Below are 18,168 nucleotides of genomic sequence, written 5' to 3' on the forward strand. Positions count from 1 at the left end.
TACCGTTGGGGGCAGGAGTGCTCTAGTCCATTACTCTGTAAACCTGTTGTACCGTTGGGGGCAGGAGTGCTCTAGTCCATTACTCTGTAAACCTGTTGTACCGTTGGGGGCAGGAGTGCTCTAGTCCATTACTCTGTAAACCTGTTGTACCGTTGGGGGCAGGAGTGCTCTAGTCCATTACTCTGTAAACCTGTTGTACCGTTGGGGGCAGGAGTGCTCTAGTCCATTACTCTGTAAACCTGTTGTACCGTTGGGGGCAGGAGTGCTCTAGTCCATTACTCTGTAAACCTGTTGTACCGTTGGGGGCAGGAGTGCTCTAGTCCATTACTCTGTAAACCTGTTGTACCGTTGGGGGCAGGAGTGCTCTAGTCCATTACTCTGTAAAGCTGTTGTACCGTTGGGGGCAGGAGTGCTCTAGTCCATTACTCTGTAAACCTGTTGTACCGTTGGGGGCAGGAGTGCTCTAGTCCATTACTCTGTAAACCTGTTGTACCGTTGGGGGCAGGAGTGCTCTAGTCCATTACTCTGTAAACCTGTTGTACCGTTGGGGGCAGGAGTGCTCTAGTCCATTACTCTGTAAACCTGTTGTACCGTTGGGGGCAGGAGTGCTCTAGTCCATTACTCTGTAAACCTGTTGTACCGTTGGGGGCAGGAGTGCTCTAGTCCATTACTCTGTAAACCTGTTGTACCGTTGGGGGCAGGAGTGCTCTAGTCCATTACTCTGTAAACCTGTTGTACCGTTGGGGGCAGGAGTGCTCTAGTCCATTACTCTGTAAACCTGTTGTACCGTTGGGGGCAGGAGTGCTCTAGTCCATTACTCTGTAAACCTGTTGTACCGTTGGGGGCAGGAGTGCTCTAGTCCATTACTCTGTAAACCTGTTGTACCGTTGGGGGCAGGAGTGCTCTAGTCCATTACTCTGTAAACCTGTTGTACCGTTGGGGGCAGGAGTGCTCTAGTCCATTACTCTGTAAACCTGTTGTACCGTTGGGGGCAGGAGTGCTCTAGTCCATTACTCTGTAAACCTGTTGTACCGTTGGGGGCAGGAGTGCTCTAGTCCATTACTCTGTAAACCTGTTGTACCGTTGGGGGCAGGAGTGCTCTAGTCCATTACTCTGTAAACCTGTTGTACCGTTGGGGGCAGGAGTGCTCTAGTCCATTACTCTGTAAACCTGTTGTACCGTTGGGGGCAGGAGTGCTCTAGTCCATTACTCTGTAAACCTGTTGTACCGTTGGGGGCAGGAGTGCTCTAGTCCATTACTCTGTAAACCTGTTGTACCGTTGGGGGCAGGAGTGCTCTAGTCCATTACTCTGTAAACCTGTTGTACCGTTGGGGGCAGGAGTGCTCTAGTCCATTACTCTGTAAACCTGTTGTACCGTTGGGGGCAGGAGTGCTCTAGTCCATTACTCTGTAAACCTGTTGTACCGTTGGGGGCAGGAGTGCTCTAGTCCATTACTCTGTAAACCTGTTGTACCGTTGGGGGCAGGAGTGCTCTAGTCCATTACTCTGTAAACCTGTTGTACCGTTGGGGGCAGGAGTGCTCTAGTCCATTACTCTGTAAACCTGTTGTACCGTTGGGGGCAGGAGTGCTCTAGTCCATTACTCTGTAAACCTGTTGTACCGTTGGGGGCAGGAGTGCTCTAGTCCATTACTCTGTAAACCTGTTGTACCGTTGGGGGCAGGAGTGCTCTAGTCCATTACTCTGTAAACCTGTTGTACCGTTGGGGCAGGAGTGCTCTAGTCCATTACTCTGTAAACCTGTTGTACCGTTGGGGGCAGGAGTGCTCTAGTCCATTACTCTGTAAACCTGTTGTACCGTTGGGGGCAGGAGTGCTCTAGTCCATTACTCTGTAAACCTGTTGTACCTTGGGGCAGGAGTGCTCTAGTCCATTACTCTGTAAACCTGTTGTTACCGTTGGGGGCAGGAGTGCTCTAGTCCATTACTCTGTAAACCTGTTGTACCGTTGGGGGCAAGGAGTGCTCTAGTCCATTACTCTGTAAACCTGTTGTACCGTTGGGGGCAGGAGTGCTCTAGTCCATTTACTCTGTAAACCTGTTTGTACCGTTGGGGGCAGGAGTGCTCTAGTCCATTACTCTGTAAACCTGTTGTACCGTTGGGGGCAGGAGTGCTCTAGTCCATTACTCTGTAAACCTGTTGTACCGTTGGGGGCAGGAGTGCTCTAGTCCATTACTCTGTAAACCTGTTGTACCGTTGGGGGCAGGAGTGCTCTAGTCCATTACTCTGTAAACCTGTTGTACCGTTGGGGGCAGGAGTGCTCTAGTCCATTACTCTGTAAACCTGTTGTACCGTTGGGGGCAGGAGTGCTCTAGTCCATTACTCTGTAAACCTGTTGTACCGTTGGGGGCAGGAGTGCTCTAGTCCATTACTCTGTAAACCTGTTGTACCGTTGGGGGCAGGAGTGCTCTAGTCCATTACTCTGTAAACCTGTTGTACCGTTGGGGGCAGGAGTGCTCTAGTCCATTACTCTGTAAACCTGTTGTACCGTTGGGGGCAGGAGTGCTCTAGTCCATTACTCTGTAAACCTGTTGTACCGTTGGGGGCAGGAGTGCTCTAGTCCATTACTCTGTAAAGCTGTTGTACCGTTGGGGGCAGGAGTGCTCTAGTCCATTACTCTGTAAACCTGTTGTACCGTTGGGGCAGGAGTGCTCTAGTCCATTACTCTGTAAACCTGTTGTACCGTTGGGGGCAGGAGTGCTCTAGTCCATTACTCTGTAAACCTGTTGTACCGTTGGGGGCAGGAGTGCTCTAGTCCATTACTCTGTAAACCTGTTGTACCGTTGGGGGCAGGGAGTGCTCTAGTCCATTACTCTGTAAACCTGTTGTACCGTTGGGGGCAGGAGTGCTCTAGTCCATTACTCTGTAAACCTGTTGTACCGTTGGGGGCAGGAGTGCTCTAGTCCATTACTCTGTAAACCTGTTGTACCGTTGGGGGCAGGAGTGCTCTAGTCCATTACTCTGTAAACCTGTTGTACCGTTGGGGGCAGGAGTGCTCTAGTCCATTACTCTGTAAACCTGTTGTACCGTTGGGGGCAGGAGTGCTCTAGTCCATTACTCTGTAAACCTGTTGTACCGTTGGGGGCAGGAGTGCTCTAGTCCATTACTCTGTAAACCTGTTGTACCGTTGGGGGCAGGAGTGCTCTAGTCCATTACTCTGTAAAGCCTGTTGTACCGTTGGGGGCAGGAGTGCTCTAGTCCATTACTCTGTAAACCTGTTGTACCGTTGGGGGCAGGAGTGCTCTAGTCCATTACTCTGTAAAGCTGTTGTACCGTTGGGGGCAGGAGTGCTCTAGTCCATTACTCTGTAAACCTGTTGTACCGTTGGGGGGCAGGAGTGCTCTAGTCCATTACTCTGTAAAACCTGTGGTACCGTTGGGGGCATGAGTTGCTCTAGTCCATTACTCTGTAAAGCCTGTTGTACCGTTGGGGGCAGGAGTGCTCTAGTCCATTACTCTGTAAACCTGTTGTACCGTTGGGGGGGCAGGAAGTGCTCTAGTCCATTACTCTGTAAACCTGTATGTACCGGTTGGGGGGCTGGAGTGCTCTAGTCCATTACTCTGTAAACCTGTTGTACCGTTGGGGCAGGAGTGCTCAGTCCATTACTCTGTAAACCTGTTGTACCGTTGGGGCAGGAGTGCTCTAGTCCATTACTCTGTAAACCTGTTGTACCGTTGGGGGGCAGGAGTGCTTCTAGTCCATTACTCTGTAAACCTGTTGTACCGGTTGGGGGCAGGAGTGCTCTAGTCCATTACTCTGTAAACCTGCTGTACCGTTGGGGGCAGGAGTGCTCTAGTCCATTACTCTGTAAACCTGTTGTACCGTGGGGGCAGGAGTGCTCTAGTCCTTACTCGGTAAACTGTTGTACCGTTGGGGGGCAGGAGAGTGCTCTAGTCCATTACTCTGTAAAAACTGTGTACCGTTGGGGGCAGGAGTGCTCTAGTCCATTACTCTGTAAACCTGTTGTACGTTGGGGGAGGAGTGCTCTAGTCCATTACTCTGTAAACCTGTTGTACCGTTGGGGCAGGAGTGCTCTAGTCCATTACTCTGTAAACCTGTTGTACCGTTGGGGCAGGAGTGCTCTAGTCCATTACTCTGTAAACTGTGCTCTAGTCCATTACTCTGTAAACCTGTTGTACCGTTGGGGGCAGGAGTGCTCTAGTCCATTACTCTGTAAACCTGTTGTACCGTTGGGGGCAGGAGTGCTCTAGTCCATTACTCTGTAAACCTGTTGTACCGTTGGGGGCAGGAGTGCTCTAGTCCATTACTCTGTAAACCTGTTGTACCGTTGGGGGCAGGAGTGCTCTAGTCCATTACTCTGTAAACCTGTTGTACCGTTGGGGGCAGGAGTGCTCTAGTCCATTACTCTGTAAACCTGTTGTACCGTTGGGGGCAGGAGTGCTCTAGTCCATTACTCTGTAAACCTGTTGTACCGTTGGGGGCAGGAGTGCTCTAGTCCATTACTCTGTAAACCTGTTGTACCGTTGGGGGCAGGAGTGCTCTAGTCCATTACTCTGTAAACCTGTTGTACCGTTGGGGGCAGGAGTGCTCTAGTCCATTACTCTGTAAACCTGTTGTACCGTTGGGGGCAGGAGTGCTCTAGTCCATTACTCTGTAAACCTGTTGTACCGTTGGGGGCAGGAGTGCTCTAGTCCATTACTCTGTAAACCTGTTGTACCGTTGGGGGCAGGAGTGCTCTAGTCCATTACTCTGTAAACCTGTTGTACCGTTGGGGGCAGGAGTGCTCTAGTCCATTACTCTGTAAACCTGTTGTACCGTTGGGGGCAGGAGTGCTCTAGTCCATTACTCTGTAAACCTGTTGTACCGTTGGGGGCAGGAGTGCTCTAGTCCATTACTCTGTAAACCTGTTGTACCGTTGGGGGCAGGAGTGCTCTAGTCCATTACTCTGTAAACCTGTTGTACCGTTGGGGGCAGGAGTGCTCTAGTCCATTACTCTGTAAACCTGTTGTACCGTTGGGGGCAGGAGTGCTCTAGTCCATTACTCTGTAAACCTGTTGTACCGTTGGGGGCAGGAGTGCTCTAGTCCATTACTCTGTAAACCTGTTGTACCGTTGGGGGCAGGAGTGCTCTAGTCCATTACTCTGTAAACCTGTTGTACCGTTGGGGGCAGGAGTGCTCTAGTCCATTACTCTGTAAACCTGTTGTACCGTTGGGGGCAGGAGTGCTCTAGTCCATTACTCTGTAAACCTGTTGTACCGTTGGGGGCAGGAGTGCTCTAGTCCATTACTCTGTAAACCTGTTGTACCGTTGGGGGCAGGAGTGCTCTAGTCCATTACTCTGTAAACCTGTTGTACCGTTGGGGGCAGGAGTGCTCTAGTCCATTACTCTGTAAACCTGTTGTACCGTTGGGGGCAGGAGTGCTCTAGTCCATTACTCTGTAAACCTGTTGTACCGTTGGGGGCAGGAGTGCTCTAGTCCATTACTCTGTAAACCTGTTGTACCGTTGGGGGCAGGAGTGCTCTAGTCCATTACTCTGTAAACCTGTTGTACCGTTGGGGGCAGGAGTGCTCTAGTCCATTACTCTGTAAACCTGTTGTACCGTTGGGGGCAGGAGTGCTCTAGTCCATTACTCTGTAAACCTGTTGTACCGTTGGGGGCAGGAGTGCTCTAGTCCATTACTCTGTAAAGCTGTTGTACCGTTGGGGGCAGGAGTGCTCTAGTCCATTACTCTGTAAACCTGTTGTACCGTTGGGGGCAGGAGTGCTCTAGTCCATTACTCTGTAAACCTGTTGTTACCGTTGGGGGCAGGAGTGCTCTAGTCCATTACTCTGTAAACCTGTTGTACCGTTGGGGGCAGGAGTGCTCTAGTCCATTACTCTGTAAACCTGTTGTACCGTTGGGGGCAGGAGTGCTCTAGTCCATTACTCTGTAAACCTGTTGTACCGTTGGGGGCAGGAGTGCTCTAGTCCATTACTCTGTAAACCTGTTGTACCGTTGGGGGCAGGAGTGCTCTAGTCCATTACTCTGTAAACCTGTTGTACCGTTGGGGGCAGGAGTGCTCTAGTCCATTACTCTGTAAACCTGTTGTACCGTTGGGGGCAGGAGTGCTCTAGTCCATTACTCTGTAAACCTGTTGTACCGTTGGGGGCAGGAGTGCTCTAGTCCATTACTCTGTAAACCTGTTGTACCGTTGGGGGCAGGAGTGCTCTAGTCCATTACTCTGTAAACCTGTTGTACCGTTGGGGGCAGGAGTGCTCTAGTCCATTACTCTGTAAACCTGTTGTACCGTTGGGGGCAGGAGTGCTCTAGTCCATTACTCTGTAAACCTGTTGTACCGTTGGGGGCAGGAGTGCTCTAGTCCATTACTCTGTAAACCTGTTGTACCGTTGGGGGCAGGAGTGCTCTAGTCCATTACTCTGTAAACCTGTTGTACCGTTGGGGGCAGGAGTGCTCTAGTCCATTACTCTGTAAACCTGTTGTACCGTTGGGGGCAGGAGTGCTCTAGTCCATTACTCTGTAAACCTGTTGTACCGTTGGGGGCAGGAGTGCTCTAGTCCATTACTCTGTAAACCTGTTGTACCGTTGGGGGCAGGAGTGCTCTAGTCCATTACTCTGTAAACCTGTTGTACCGTTGGGGGCAGGAGTGCTCTAGTCCATTACTCTGTAAACCTGTTGTACCGTTGGGGGCAGGAGTGCTCTAGTCCATTACTCTGTAAACCTGTTGTACCGTTGGGGGCAGGAGTGCTCTAGTCCATTACTCTGTAAACCTGTTGTACCGTTGGGGGCAGGAGTGCTCTAGTCCATTACTCTGTAAACCTGTTGTACCGTTGGGGGCAGGAGTGCTCTAGTCCATTACTCTGTAAAGCTGTTGTACCGTTGGGGGCAGGAGTGCTCTAGTCCATTACTCTGTAAAGCTGTTGTACCGTTGGGGGCAGGAGTGCTCTAGTCCATTACTCTGTAAAGCTGTTGTACCGTTGGGGGCAGGAGTGCTCTAGTCCATTACTCTGTAAAGCTGTTGTACCGTTGGGGGCAGGAGTGCTCTAGTCCATTACTCTGTAAAGCCTGTTGTACCGTTGGGGGCAGGAGTGCTCTAGTCCATTACTCTGTAAAGCTGTTGTACCGTTGGGGGCAGGAGTGCTCTAGTCCATTACTCTGTAAAGCTGTTGTACCGTTGGGGGCAGGAGTGCTCTAGTCCATTACTCTGTAAAGCTGTTGTACCGTTGGGGGCAGGAGTGCTCTAGTCCATTACTCTGTAAAGCTGTTGTACCGTTGGGGGCAGGAGTGCTCTAGTCCATTACTCTGTAAACCTGTTGTACCGTTGGGGGCAGGAGTGCTCTAGTCCATTACTCTGTAAACCTGTTGTACCGTTGGGGCAGGAGTGCTCTAGTCCATTACTCTGTAACCTGTTGTACCGTTGGGGGCAGGAGTGCTCTAGTCCATTACTCTGTAAACCTGTTGTACCGTTGGGGCAGGAGTGCTCTAGGTCCATTACTCTGTAAACCTGTTGTACCGTTGGGGGCAGGAGTGCTCTAGTCCATTACTCTGTAAACCTGTTGTACCGTTGGGGGCAGGAGTGCTCTAGTCCATTACTCTGTAAACCTGTTGTAACCGTTGGGGGCAGGAGTGCTCTAGTCCATTACTCTGTAAACCTGTTGTACCGTTGGGGGCAGGAGTGCTCTAGTCCATTACTCTGTAAACCTGTTGTACCGTTGGGGGCAGGAGTGCTCTAGTCCATTACTCTGTAAACCTGTTGTACCGTTGGGGGCAGGAGTGCTCTAGTCCATTACTCTGTAAACCTGTTGTACCGTTGGGGGCAGGAGTGCTCTAGTCCATTACTCTGTAAACCTGTTGTACCGTTGGGGGCAGGAGTGCTCTAGTCCATTACTCTGTAAACCTGTTGTACCGTTGGGGGCAGGAGTGCTCTAGTCCATTACTCTGTAAAGCTGTTGTACCGTTGGGGGCAGGAGTGCTCTAGTCCATTACTCTGTAAACCTGTTGTACCGTTGGGGGCAGGAGTGCTCTAGTCCATTACTCTGTAAAGCCTGTTGTACCGTTGGGGGCAGGAGTGCTCTAGTCCATTACTCTGTAAACCTGTTGTACCGTTGGGGGCAGGAGTGCTCTAGTCCATTACTCTGTAAACCTGTTGTACCGTTGGGGGCAGGAGTGCTCACTGGTTTATTGCTAAGGAGAGGCAAGATGGAGACATGATGAAGGTAATTTGAAGAGGGTTTCATTTCGTGTAAAATTGCAATCGATTCCCTGCTGAAAGCTTGGCCAAATGGAGGAGAAGTATTTACCTTATTCCCCTTTCCAGGGGCGGAGTGGAATTGCAGAATCATCTTCTGGCGATCCTCTTCATACACTCGATAGCCACCGGGCTGAGCATAAAGTCCCTCTCGCAGTTTCTCCTCCATCTCGGTGGACAGGGTCTCCAGCAGGTTGGTGCACGCCTCCATGGAAGCAGCTTCATTCTTGCCACAAAGCTCCAAATAATGTGCTTGCACATCGGCCTGACAATGACAGAAAGTCCAGATCGTGTAACCAGGCCTGGTGACAACATCGGAGCAAGTATCTGATTGGCTGTGTCAAGTTAGCCTGAAAATACTCAGAACCTTGTTAAAAACAGTGAATGCTGAGAAATACATAGCAGGTCGGTAAGCATCTACAGAGAGAACAATATAGCGTAATCAGACATTAAACATATTCAACATGAACAAAATAAGCATATATTGGTCACGGGTGTGGAGGGAAGGAGAGGAGAGAGGCAAGTGCAAACAACGAATAGACCAATTACGAATGGAGAAGGTGATACTCTGTAACCTGTTTGAAAGGAAACAGGAGGTAGTTAGGCCAGCTATGGAATCATCTCAGCTCTTGGCCATGCTAGTTTACAAAATATAATGTACAAATCACTACGTTAGTGATCGATAAACCCGTGGGAAAAACAGGTGGAAATTTGCAAAGCAGAAACCAACTGTAAATGCAAGTCTGCAGTGGAAGCTGAGAAGGTGGATTAGTTTTGGGTTAGGAATAGGATGGCTGGTTACATGATGTAAATATGTCAGGTTAATGAGCTTTCATCAGAACTGGAAGGAGTTGGACAAATGGCAGGTTAACTAAGCGCAGAGCCAGGGGAAAATGGTGTTGGGGAGAGGGGGGCGCGAGATGGACACCTCCTTCGACACATCTTTTATTTCTTTAGTTGTGCCATTTGCACCCCCTCGCGACACAGTCACCATTACTGATACTAGTTATTTTTTAAGAGAAAAATGTCAGATTTCTCCAGTGAATTGAATTTACCGCAGGCCTCTGGGTTACTAGAACCATAGAACCATAGAACACTACTGCACAGAAAACAGGCCATTCGGCCCTTCGAGTCTGTGCCAAAATATATTCCGCTCATCCCATTGACCTGCACCTAGTCCATAACCCTCCAGACCTCTCCCATCCATGTATCTATCCAATTTATTCTTAAAACTTAAGAGTTTACCACGTCAGATGGCAGCTCGTTCCACACTCTCACCACTCTCTGGGTGAAGAACTTCCCCCTAATGTTCTCCCTAAACCTTTCCCCTTTCACCCTAAAGCCATGTCCTCTCGTGTTTATCTCTCCTAATCTAAGTGGAAAGAGCCTACTCGCATTTACTCTGTCTGTACCCCTCATAATTTTGTAAACTTCTATCAAATCTTCCCGCATTCTTCTACGCTCCAAGGAATAAAGTCCTAACCTGTTTAACTTTTCCCTGTAACTCAACTCCTTAAGGCCCAGCAACATCCTAGTAGATCTCTCAATCTTACTGATATCCTTCCTGTAGTTAGGCGACCAGAACTGCACACAATACTCCAAAGTTGGCCTCACCAATGCCCTATACAACCTCGCCATAACATTCCAACTCCTATACTCAATACTTTGATTTATGATTTACTAGTCCAGTAATATGGGGCAGGATTTCCTGGCCCCGCCAGAACAGGAATCTCCATGGGGTTTGTGGCAAGCCAGGCAAAAGCCCATTGACTTTCGATAGGGTGGAACATCCCGGCCATAATCAGTATGTGACTGCACCCTAACCCCAAGGATAGACATTCGTGTGCTGTTTGTGTGTGGGGGTGGTGTTGAGGCAATGGGGAGGGGAGGGCAGTTCGGCGGTGGGGGGGAGGGTGTGCTGTGAGGGGAATGTCAGTCGGGGTAAAGATTGTCTAGAAAAACAACAAGTTAGGCCTGAGCAGTGCAAAATGTAAGGATGAATGACTATTTGATCATCTTTAGGGAATCAGGGAGCATTTTGATCATGAGATGAAAAGGTCAAGGTAAGAGTCCATGCTGAAGTTGTTTGCACAAGGTCTGTGGGAAAGGCAGGTCTTTAAAATGGCCATTCCAATTCCATGCTTATTTTAGTGTCCTCATTTTATTTTTGAAACGTAGTTTAGACCCTCACCACCATCTGCTTGTAATAAGCCTGATCTTGGTCATTGAAGGACCTCCTCATGAAGAGGTCAATGGCCTCTTTCCGACACTGTGTGTGCATCTTTGCCAGCTCTTCAGTTTCACTTGGTATCTTCATTATCAGGTCCATCTGTTGTTTGTAGTGAGCGAGGCCATCTTTGAGGGCAGCTGTATTTTCAATCTTAGCCATGCTGCTAACAGCATCCTCTATGCAAGGTACCATCCCACTGGCAATAGTTTCAACGTAGGTTTTAGCTAAGATTGCCAACTCTGCAACAAAGGACAGGACAAACCGTTCATTACAGAACATTAATAAATATGGAGGATCAAATCCTCTTAGTGAGGTTGGAACTCTCAAGAACACCAACTCCAATCCAGCACTGACTGCCATTAAATTGCTAATGTTATTCAGAGACTAAAGCTGGACTCAGGATGTAAAACTGGAAATTGCCACAGTGTGTAATAAGAGTCAACATTATGAGCTTTTGACAAACACATCAATGAAGGAGCCTTAGTTCATTTATTGTTGACCTGGAAGTGTTCGATGTGAACACTCAGGTGGGAAACTGAGTGCCTGAATCGGAAAGTGTCTCTTTTCTCACTACTAATGTCCCTCATCTCTAAGCAGCAAACTTAGAGAGGAGAAAAGAGAGACCCGGTTAGACTCAACACTTCAGTGTCAGAGCCATTAGAGAGTTTGTTGAATATAACAACAGCCATCAACACTTCAATGAGCTGACACACATACTTGTCCAATTGTGATGCACTTACTTCTACCATTGATCCTGTGACCACCTTTGATTGTCTTAGGCTGTGATTCAAGGTGGATGTACTGGTAGAACTCATGGCACATGTCAACAAATTTGGGGTCAAGCTGACTTTCCGGGAGCTTTTCCACCTGGTTTAGATTCGAACTGGTCGTTGGCTGAACAAACACGAAACACTTGCGAGACCTGAAATAGTTCCTGATGCACTCACGGGGCTGGTTGTGTTCCAACACTTTTCTGGAGAAACCTGAATTCGGTAGAAAGAGAAAACAAAACCAAATCCACTTTGGCTGCCAGTACAAGAATTCAGAATAACATCAATTAAAAGCCCTGGAGTACTTTAAATCCATTTCCTCCTCTTTATTCCATAGCCCCACCTAAGGGGAGAGGGTGGCAGAGTGGTGTCACCACAGTAATATTCCAGAGAGCCAGGGTAATACTTCAGAGACTGGAGTTCAAATCCCACCATGACAATGTGAATTTGATGAAAGTCTGATGATGAGTGTAAAACCATTGTCTTCTTTTTAATTTTAAAAACCCATCTGGATCACTAATGTCCTTTAGGGAAGGAAATCTGCTGTCATTACCCGGTCTGGCCTACATGTGGCTCTATACCCACAGCAATGTGGTTGACTCTGAAATGCCCTCATGAACAAGGGATGGGTAATAAATGTTGGCCTAGCCAGTGACACCCACCTTCCATGAAGGAATTTTTTTTAAAAAATCCCTTGATACCAACAATATTCCATCCGTCTCAATCTTGGAAAATTTTAATTCACCCTTAATTTTTGAGGAGAGTTAGTCATTTTCACCACTTTGTGTGAAAAACTACCTTCTGGGCTCACTCCTGAATAACTGACTCTCATTTTAAGATTGTTGATAATCCCTGCTTTGGATTCCTCCAGCAGAGGAAATAGTTTCTCTCTTTATAACCGACTGAATCCCTTCATCACTTTGAAAACCTCAGCTGGATCTCCACTCGACTTTCTAAATGCACAGGAATACGGGGCAAGTTTATGTGACCTGTCCTCAATATTCAGCCCTGGTATCATTCCGGTGAATCTGAGCTGCACCCGCTCCAAGGCTGATAGGAGTCCTGTTAGGCAGTCGAGATTTAGAGAGGATGCCGAGTAGATTTACAAGAATGATACCAGAGATGTGGGACTTCAGTTCCCTGGAGAGACTGGAGAAGATGGAATTGATCTCCTTAGAGCAGAGAAAGCAATGGGGAAATTTAATAAAGCAATAAGGGGGTTTTGATCGAGTAAATAAAGAGACACTAGCAAGGGGCTCAGTGACCAGAGAGCACAAATATAAGGCAAAAGCAAAATGCTGCAGATGCTGGAAATCTGAAACAAAATCAGAAAATGCAGAAAAAACTCAGCAGGTCCAACAGCATCTGTGGAGAAAAAAAAAGAGTTAGCGTTTTGAGTCCTTATGACTCTACTTCAGAGCTAAAGAGAAGTAAAATGTAATGAAATTTATACTGTTTAAGTGGGAGGAGCAGGTGAAGCTGGATAGAAGGCCAGTGATAGGTGAGGACAAAGGAGGGATTGCCAGAAATGTCATGGACAAAAGGGCAAAGGGGTGTTAATGATTGCGATACTGGCTAAAGGAGGTGCTGATGGTGGCATTAAGGTAAGAAAGCAGAATGTGATAATAGCAGGACAAGGGTAAGTACTCTGGAAAGAACAACATGTAACCAGTGACAGATGGGCCTAGTGGGGGTGCGGTGGGAGGAGGGGTTGGTGGGAAAAATGATAGAAAGTAGGATAAAACAATGAATAAAAACGAATTTAAATAAAAATAAGTGGATAAAAATAAAAATTAAAAAATTATGAACTGGGAATGAATATTGAAAAAAGGGGATATAAAGGGGGTGAGGATGGAGGAGAGAGTTCATGGTCTGAAGGTGTTGAATTCAATATTCAGTCCGGAAGGCTGTAAAGTGCCTAGTCGGAAGATGAGGTGCTATTCCTCCAGTTTGCATTGAGCTTCACTGGAACATTGCAGCAAGCCAAGGACGGACACGTGGGCATGAGAGCAGGGTGGAGTGTTGAAATGGCAAGCGACAGGGAGGTCTGGGTCATGCTTGCGGACAGACCGAAGGTGTTCTGCAAAGTGGTCACCCAGTCTGCGTTTGGTCTCTCCAATATAGAGGAAACCACATTGGGAGCAGCAAATGCAGTAGACTAAGTTGAAGGAAGTGCAAGTGAAATGCTGCTTCACTTGAAAGGAGTGTTTGGGCCCTTGGACGGTGAGGAGAGAGGAGGTAAAGGGGCAGGTGTTGCACCTTCTGCGATTGCATGGGAAGGTGCCTTGGGAGGGAGATGAGTTGTTTGAGCTGATGGTGGAGTGGACATGGTTGTACTGGAGGGAACAGTCCCTATGGAATGCTGACGGGGGGAGGCGGGGTGAAGGGAAGATGTGTTTGATGGTGGCGTCATGCTGGAGTTGGCAGAAATGTCAGAGGCTGGTGGGGTGAAAAGTGAGGGCAAAGAAGACTCTATTATTGTTCTGGAAGAGAGAGGAAGGTGTGAGGGCAGAGGTGCAGGAGATGGGTCGGACTTAGGGTAATTGGTAACAGAACTGGAGGGGAGATGAGGAGAATATTCTTTACACCATGAGTTTTTATGATTTGGAATGCAGTGTCTAAAAGGGTGAGGGATGCAGATTCGATCAAAAGGGAATTGGATAACTATTTGAAGTGGAGATATTTTCAGGTCTTATGGAAAAAGGAAAGAGGAACTAGAACTTGGTGAGCTCGGTCACAGAACCAGCATAGGCATGATGGGCTGATTGGTCTCTTCCTGAGCTGTGTCATTCTAGAAGTGTTTTGGCACAGAGTGGAAAGTACTGATTATAACACAATAGCGTAAAGTCGAACACAATCTCACATGGGTGAAAGATATTGGATATCTGTAGTTGTGCAATTACCTTTTTTGAGTTGAAGCCCATGGTTTAAATACTCATCTGCCGTGACATCCTGGCCATTGATTTTCAGTTCCAGGGTGAAATCCCGCACTGTCCAAACAAAGGCCGGAGAGATCTTCAATAAGTCTAGCTCTTCATCATCATCATCATCTCCTTCATTGGACTTCACCTTGATGAGCTCCGTCAGATTGGAAATAAAACTGCATTCTGTTAAGGAAATGACTGACTACAGTCTTTTGCACCAGACAATTACTTTAAAACACTGTAGGTGATGGTTGCCAACAAATAGTTGCTGTTGAAATAATAAGTCGGCTCAGAGATCGGGCACCTGTTATTCCAAGGGAGCAAATTCCAGAAAGTGGAACAAATCTGATCAGGAGTGACTTGGTGGAGTTTCAGGGGGTGAAAGGTCTGCAGTTGGGAAAGGAAAGATTCAGGTGAACTGACTGAAGAGGAGGTGGAACCCCCGTGCCCACTTACCTACGCCAAATTTGTTCCATGCCTGTCTCACCCGACCTTCCAACTTAGGGTGGGCAAGATCCAGACAGCGCACCTATTCCTGAAGTCCAGCATCGCAGCCCAGCACCGTTGAATTGAAGGAGGACATGACCTCTTTTTTACGGCACTAGCTGCCAAGGTAAGTGGATAGGATTTGTGGGCGTGCGTTTTCGGACATCGGTCATTCTGGGGGAGGTGGGAGGTGTCATACATCAGAAGGGGGTGGGGGAGTCAGTCTCTTGGGAGGGGGTGGGGGTTGGACGTTTGGGGCGTTGGGGGGACTGGGAGATGTCGAACTCAAGGGGGGCTGGGGGCATGGGAAACTCAGTGGGGTATTTCAGACATCGGGAGGGGGTTGAGCTGGTCGGACATCAGGGGAGGCTGAGGGTGTCAGACATCAAGATGAGGTGGAGGGTCAGACATTCTGGGAGTTGGGGGGGGGTGGACATTGGAATGGGTGAGTGTCTAGTTGTGCCTCAGGGGTGGGGGGTAGGGGTTTCGGGTTGGGCCTGTGGGTTGGGGAACTCGGTCGGCTCAGGGGGTGAGAGTCAGGCCCCCAGGGAAGCTTGGGGGATTAGGTGAGGGGTTCTGTGGGTGGTTTTGGGGGTGGGAAAATACCATGGGGGGGGTGGTTAGTCAAGGTTGGGGGAAGTCCCTGGGGTGCTGGGGGCTTATGGGGAGTACTGTGCAGGGGTGGGGGCTAGTGGGGGTGGGGGGCGGGGGGGGTGGGTGGGGTGTCGGTCACACTTTCAGGAGGGGAAGCGGGGGGTTCAGACATTAAGGAGCAGATGGGGAGAGTCTGGGTCTTTACAACAGCTACCCTGATGTTACAAAAGGATTTAATCCTAAATTTTTCTGGGTAACTATGGGTTATTGGGAATCATCCAAGGTTTGCGATTTAAACTGCATTTTCGGATGGTTCCAGGAGTAGGGCAATTGCCCAGAGGAAGTTTGAACTTCTGGGCAACTGCCGTGTAAACCCTTACCTGTGCAGTTCCGAGAGGAATTCCCCAGTGCATCTTTCCCACACCCCCCACAATCTGATGCTGGGGAGCCCAGAAGTTACAGCCTAACAGGAGAAACTGACCAGACACAAGGTAGAGCTAAAGGGATATCCACATACTGAAACATAGAAACAAATCAAGAGGAAAGAGAGGAACCACCGTGTCTGTCAACTTAGAGCAACAAAATATATAAACACCAAACACGATGGAGGAAAGGAGGAACCTACAAAGATTCCAGATGATCAAAAGGGGTGAAATACATGATTGTAACCACAAACTACATCCTCTTTTGGATTATTAAAATTCTAGGGCAAGGAGAAAAAGTGATATGAGAAAAACCCTCTCCATGCAGCAAGTAGTTAGGATCTGGAATGCACTGTCTGGGAGTGTAGTGGAGACAAGGTCAGTCGAGTGGTTAGGGTCTGGAATGCACTGTCTGAGAGTGTGGTGGAGGCAGGGACAATCGAGTGGTTAGGATCTGGAATACACTGTCTGAGAGTGTGGTGGAGGCAGGGACAATCGAGAGGTTAGGATCTGGAATGCACTGTCTGGGAGTGTAGTGGAGACAAGGTCAGTCCAGTGGTTAGGGTCTGGAATGCACTGTCTGAGAGTGTGGTGGAGACAGGGTCAATCGAGTGGTTAGGGTCTGGAATGCACTGTCTGAGAGTGTGGGGGAGACAAGGTCATTGCCCAGGGTTCAAAAGGTAATTATACTGTTATCTGAAAAGGAAGAATGTGCAGGATTATGTGGAGAAGGTGGGGAGTGGAACTGGGTAATTTGCTCCTTTGGAGAACCACGATTGGCTTCCTTCAGTGGTGTAGCAGTTGTGTGAAGTAGCAGACATCTCGTTTACAAAGCCAACTTCCCAATGCCCCAAGGTCAGGACACTCTTTGACATTTACTGTAAATTACGAGATTGACATTTCCCTTTAAGTTTTGCCATCGATTGTTCTCATGCAGTTATGGGCACAAACCACTAGCTGGCCCAAGTTTATAAATTCTCTCTCCTAACTCCATCACTGGGGAGGAATGTTATTGACCTGATCCACAGGGAGTCGGTCAGTCAGAAAGTTGAGGAGTAACCCACAGTTCAGATTGCCTCCCACAGTGTGGAGCTTTAAGCTTTGCCTTTCTCACTCATCTTCTTATCTTGTTTCTCCCTTAAATACGTTGACACTTTTTACCCCTGCCGCTCCACATGTTAGTGAGTTTCTCATTCTCGTCACTTTCTGAGTGATGACGTTTCTCCTGAAAGTTGGAACAAGATAAAAAGATACTGGAGTTTCTCCACTGCATACTGGTCAATGGTTCCCATGCTGTTGTACACAAACATGCTGCTCAGGAGCACAGCCAGAGAGAAGATCCAGCAGTCGTTCTTCTGATCACCCTGTTAGGACACGAACATAATGAGAAACACACCATTCATCTCACTGTCAATAACATGAAGAACTGTACAAACAGGAATGAAAAACATGCATTTCTATAGCACCTTTCACAACCTCAGGGTGTCCCAAATGCACCTTACAGCCAAATGTAGTCACTGTTATAATGTTGGAAACATGGTGGCCAAATTGTGCACAGCAATACCTCACAGGCAGCAATGTTGGAGATGACGAGATAATCTGCATTATTGATGTTGGTTAAGGGAGAAATTTTGGCCTAGGTCACCAGGGAAATAGTGTCCATGGGATCTTTTAAGTCTACCTGAGAGGGCAGGTGCAGCCTCAGTTTAAGATCGCATCCATAAGATAGCATGTGCGACAGTGCAGCACTCCCTCAGTACGGCACTGCAGTGTCAGCCTGGATTATTGTTGGATCCTTGTCGTTAGTTTAGTTGGACTCATGGATCCAGGTTGCATGCTTGCTTCGGGATGCTCGAGCTGGTATCATAGACAGAGCAGATCAGTAGACAGTTCTTATGTAGAACACATTCTATTTACTTACAAAGGAACTCAGCAGCTACACTTGTGTGCCTGTCTCCACATTACAGATTCTTACGCTAGGCTACTAACTACAGACTACAGACTACTGAGGTAGCCCGCGCTACTCTGTCATTGGATAATAAGATTATGTGATCTTCTATTATAACATTCTTCTTAAAGGTATATTACACAGTAGATTACCACATTCCTCCCCCTTTACTCAGAAATACAGTTTACAATTATAATTACAATTCTTCTCAAAATATCAATTATCTACACAGATAAGTAATTTACAAATTCAGTCTTTCTGGGGTTTTTCTTATGCGTATACAGCTTCAGATGTTCTGTCAGGAACTTCCTTTCTTGGTGCTGCCCGAACATCAGGTTCTTTGGTGGACACCTGCAAATCTGTTTCCTCAATTCTTGCAGGTACAGCCAATCCTTCAAACACATCTGTACTCAGTTGAGTTCTTTCCACAGGAGATGTTGATGCAGTCATAAACATTGGAGGAATCATTTCCTGATACTTTGTTTCTCTCCTCCTTATATGACTCGATCTTCTATTTTCACATGGTAAGAAAGAGGTCCAGTCTCTGCACATGTTTCACCTGATAGCCATGTA

At 47.9% G+C, this 18,168-nt stretch overlaps 1 protein-coding gene across 1 annotated transcript in view; it reads right to left on the reverse strand.

Annotated features, from left to right (window-relative positions):
• The window catches only part of LOC121291712 (guanylate-binding protein 1-like), a 51,879-nt gene that overhangs the window by 21,786 nt on the left and 11,925 nt on the right, over positions 1-18,168 (reverse strand). Inside the window, exons 4-8 of the mRNA XM_041213205.1 lie at positions 16,902-17,011; positions 14,125-14,321; positions 11,192-11,434; positions 10,413-10,690; positions 8,274-8,486 (exon numbers count right to left, since the gene is read on the reverse strand). Coding sequence (XP_041069139.1) covers positions 8,274-8,486; positions 10,413-10,690; positions 11,192-11,434; positions 14,125-14,321; positions 16,902-17,011 — 1,041 coding nt within the window. The remainder of the gene's footprint in view (positions 1-8,273; positions 8,487-10,412; positions 10,691-11,191; positions 11,435-14,124; positions 14,322-16,901; positions 17,012-18,168) is intronic.

The sequence above is a fragment of the Carcharodon carcharias genome, chromosome 19 (assembly GCF_017639515.1).
Source record: "Carcharodon carcharias isolate sCarCar2 chromosome 19, sCarCar2.pri, whole genome shotgun sequence".
Lineage (NCBI taxonomy): Eukaryota > Metazoa > Chordata > Chondrichthyes > Lamniformes > Lamnidae > Carcharodon > Carcharodon carcharias.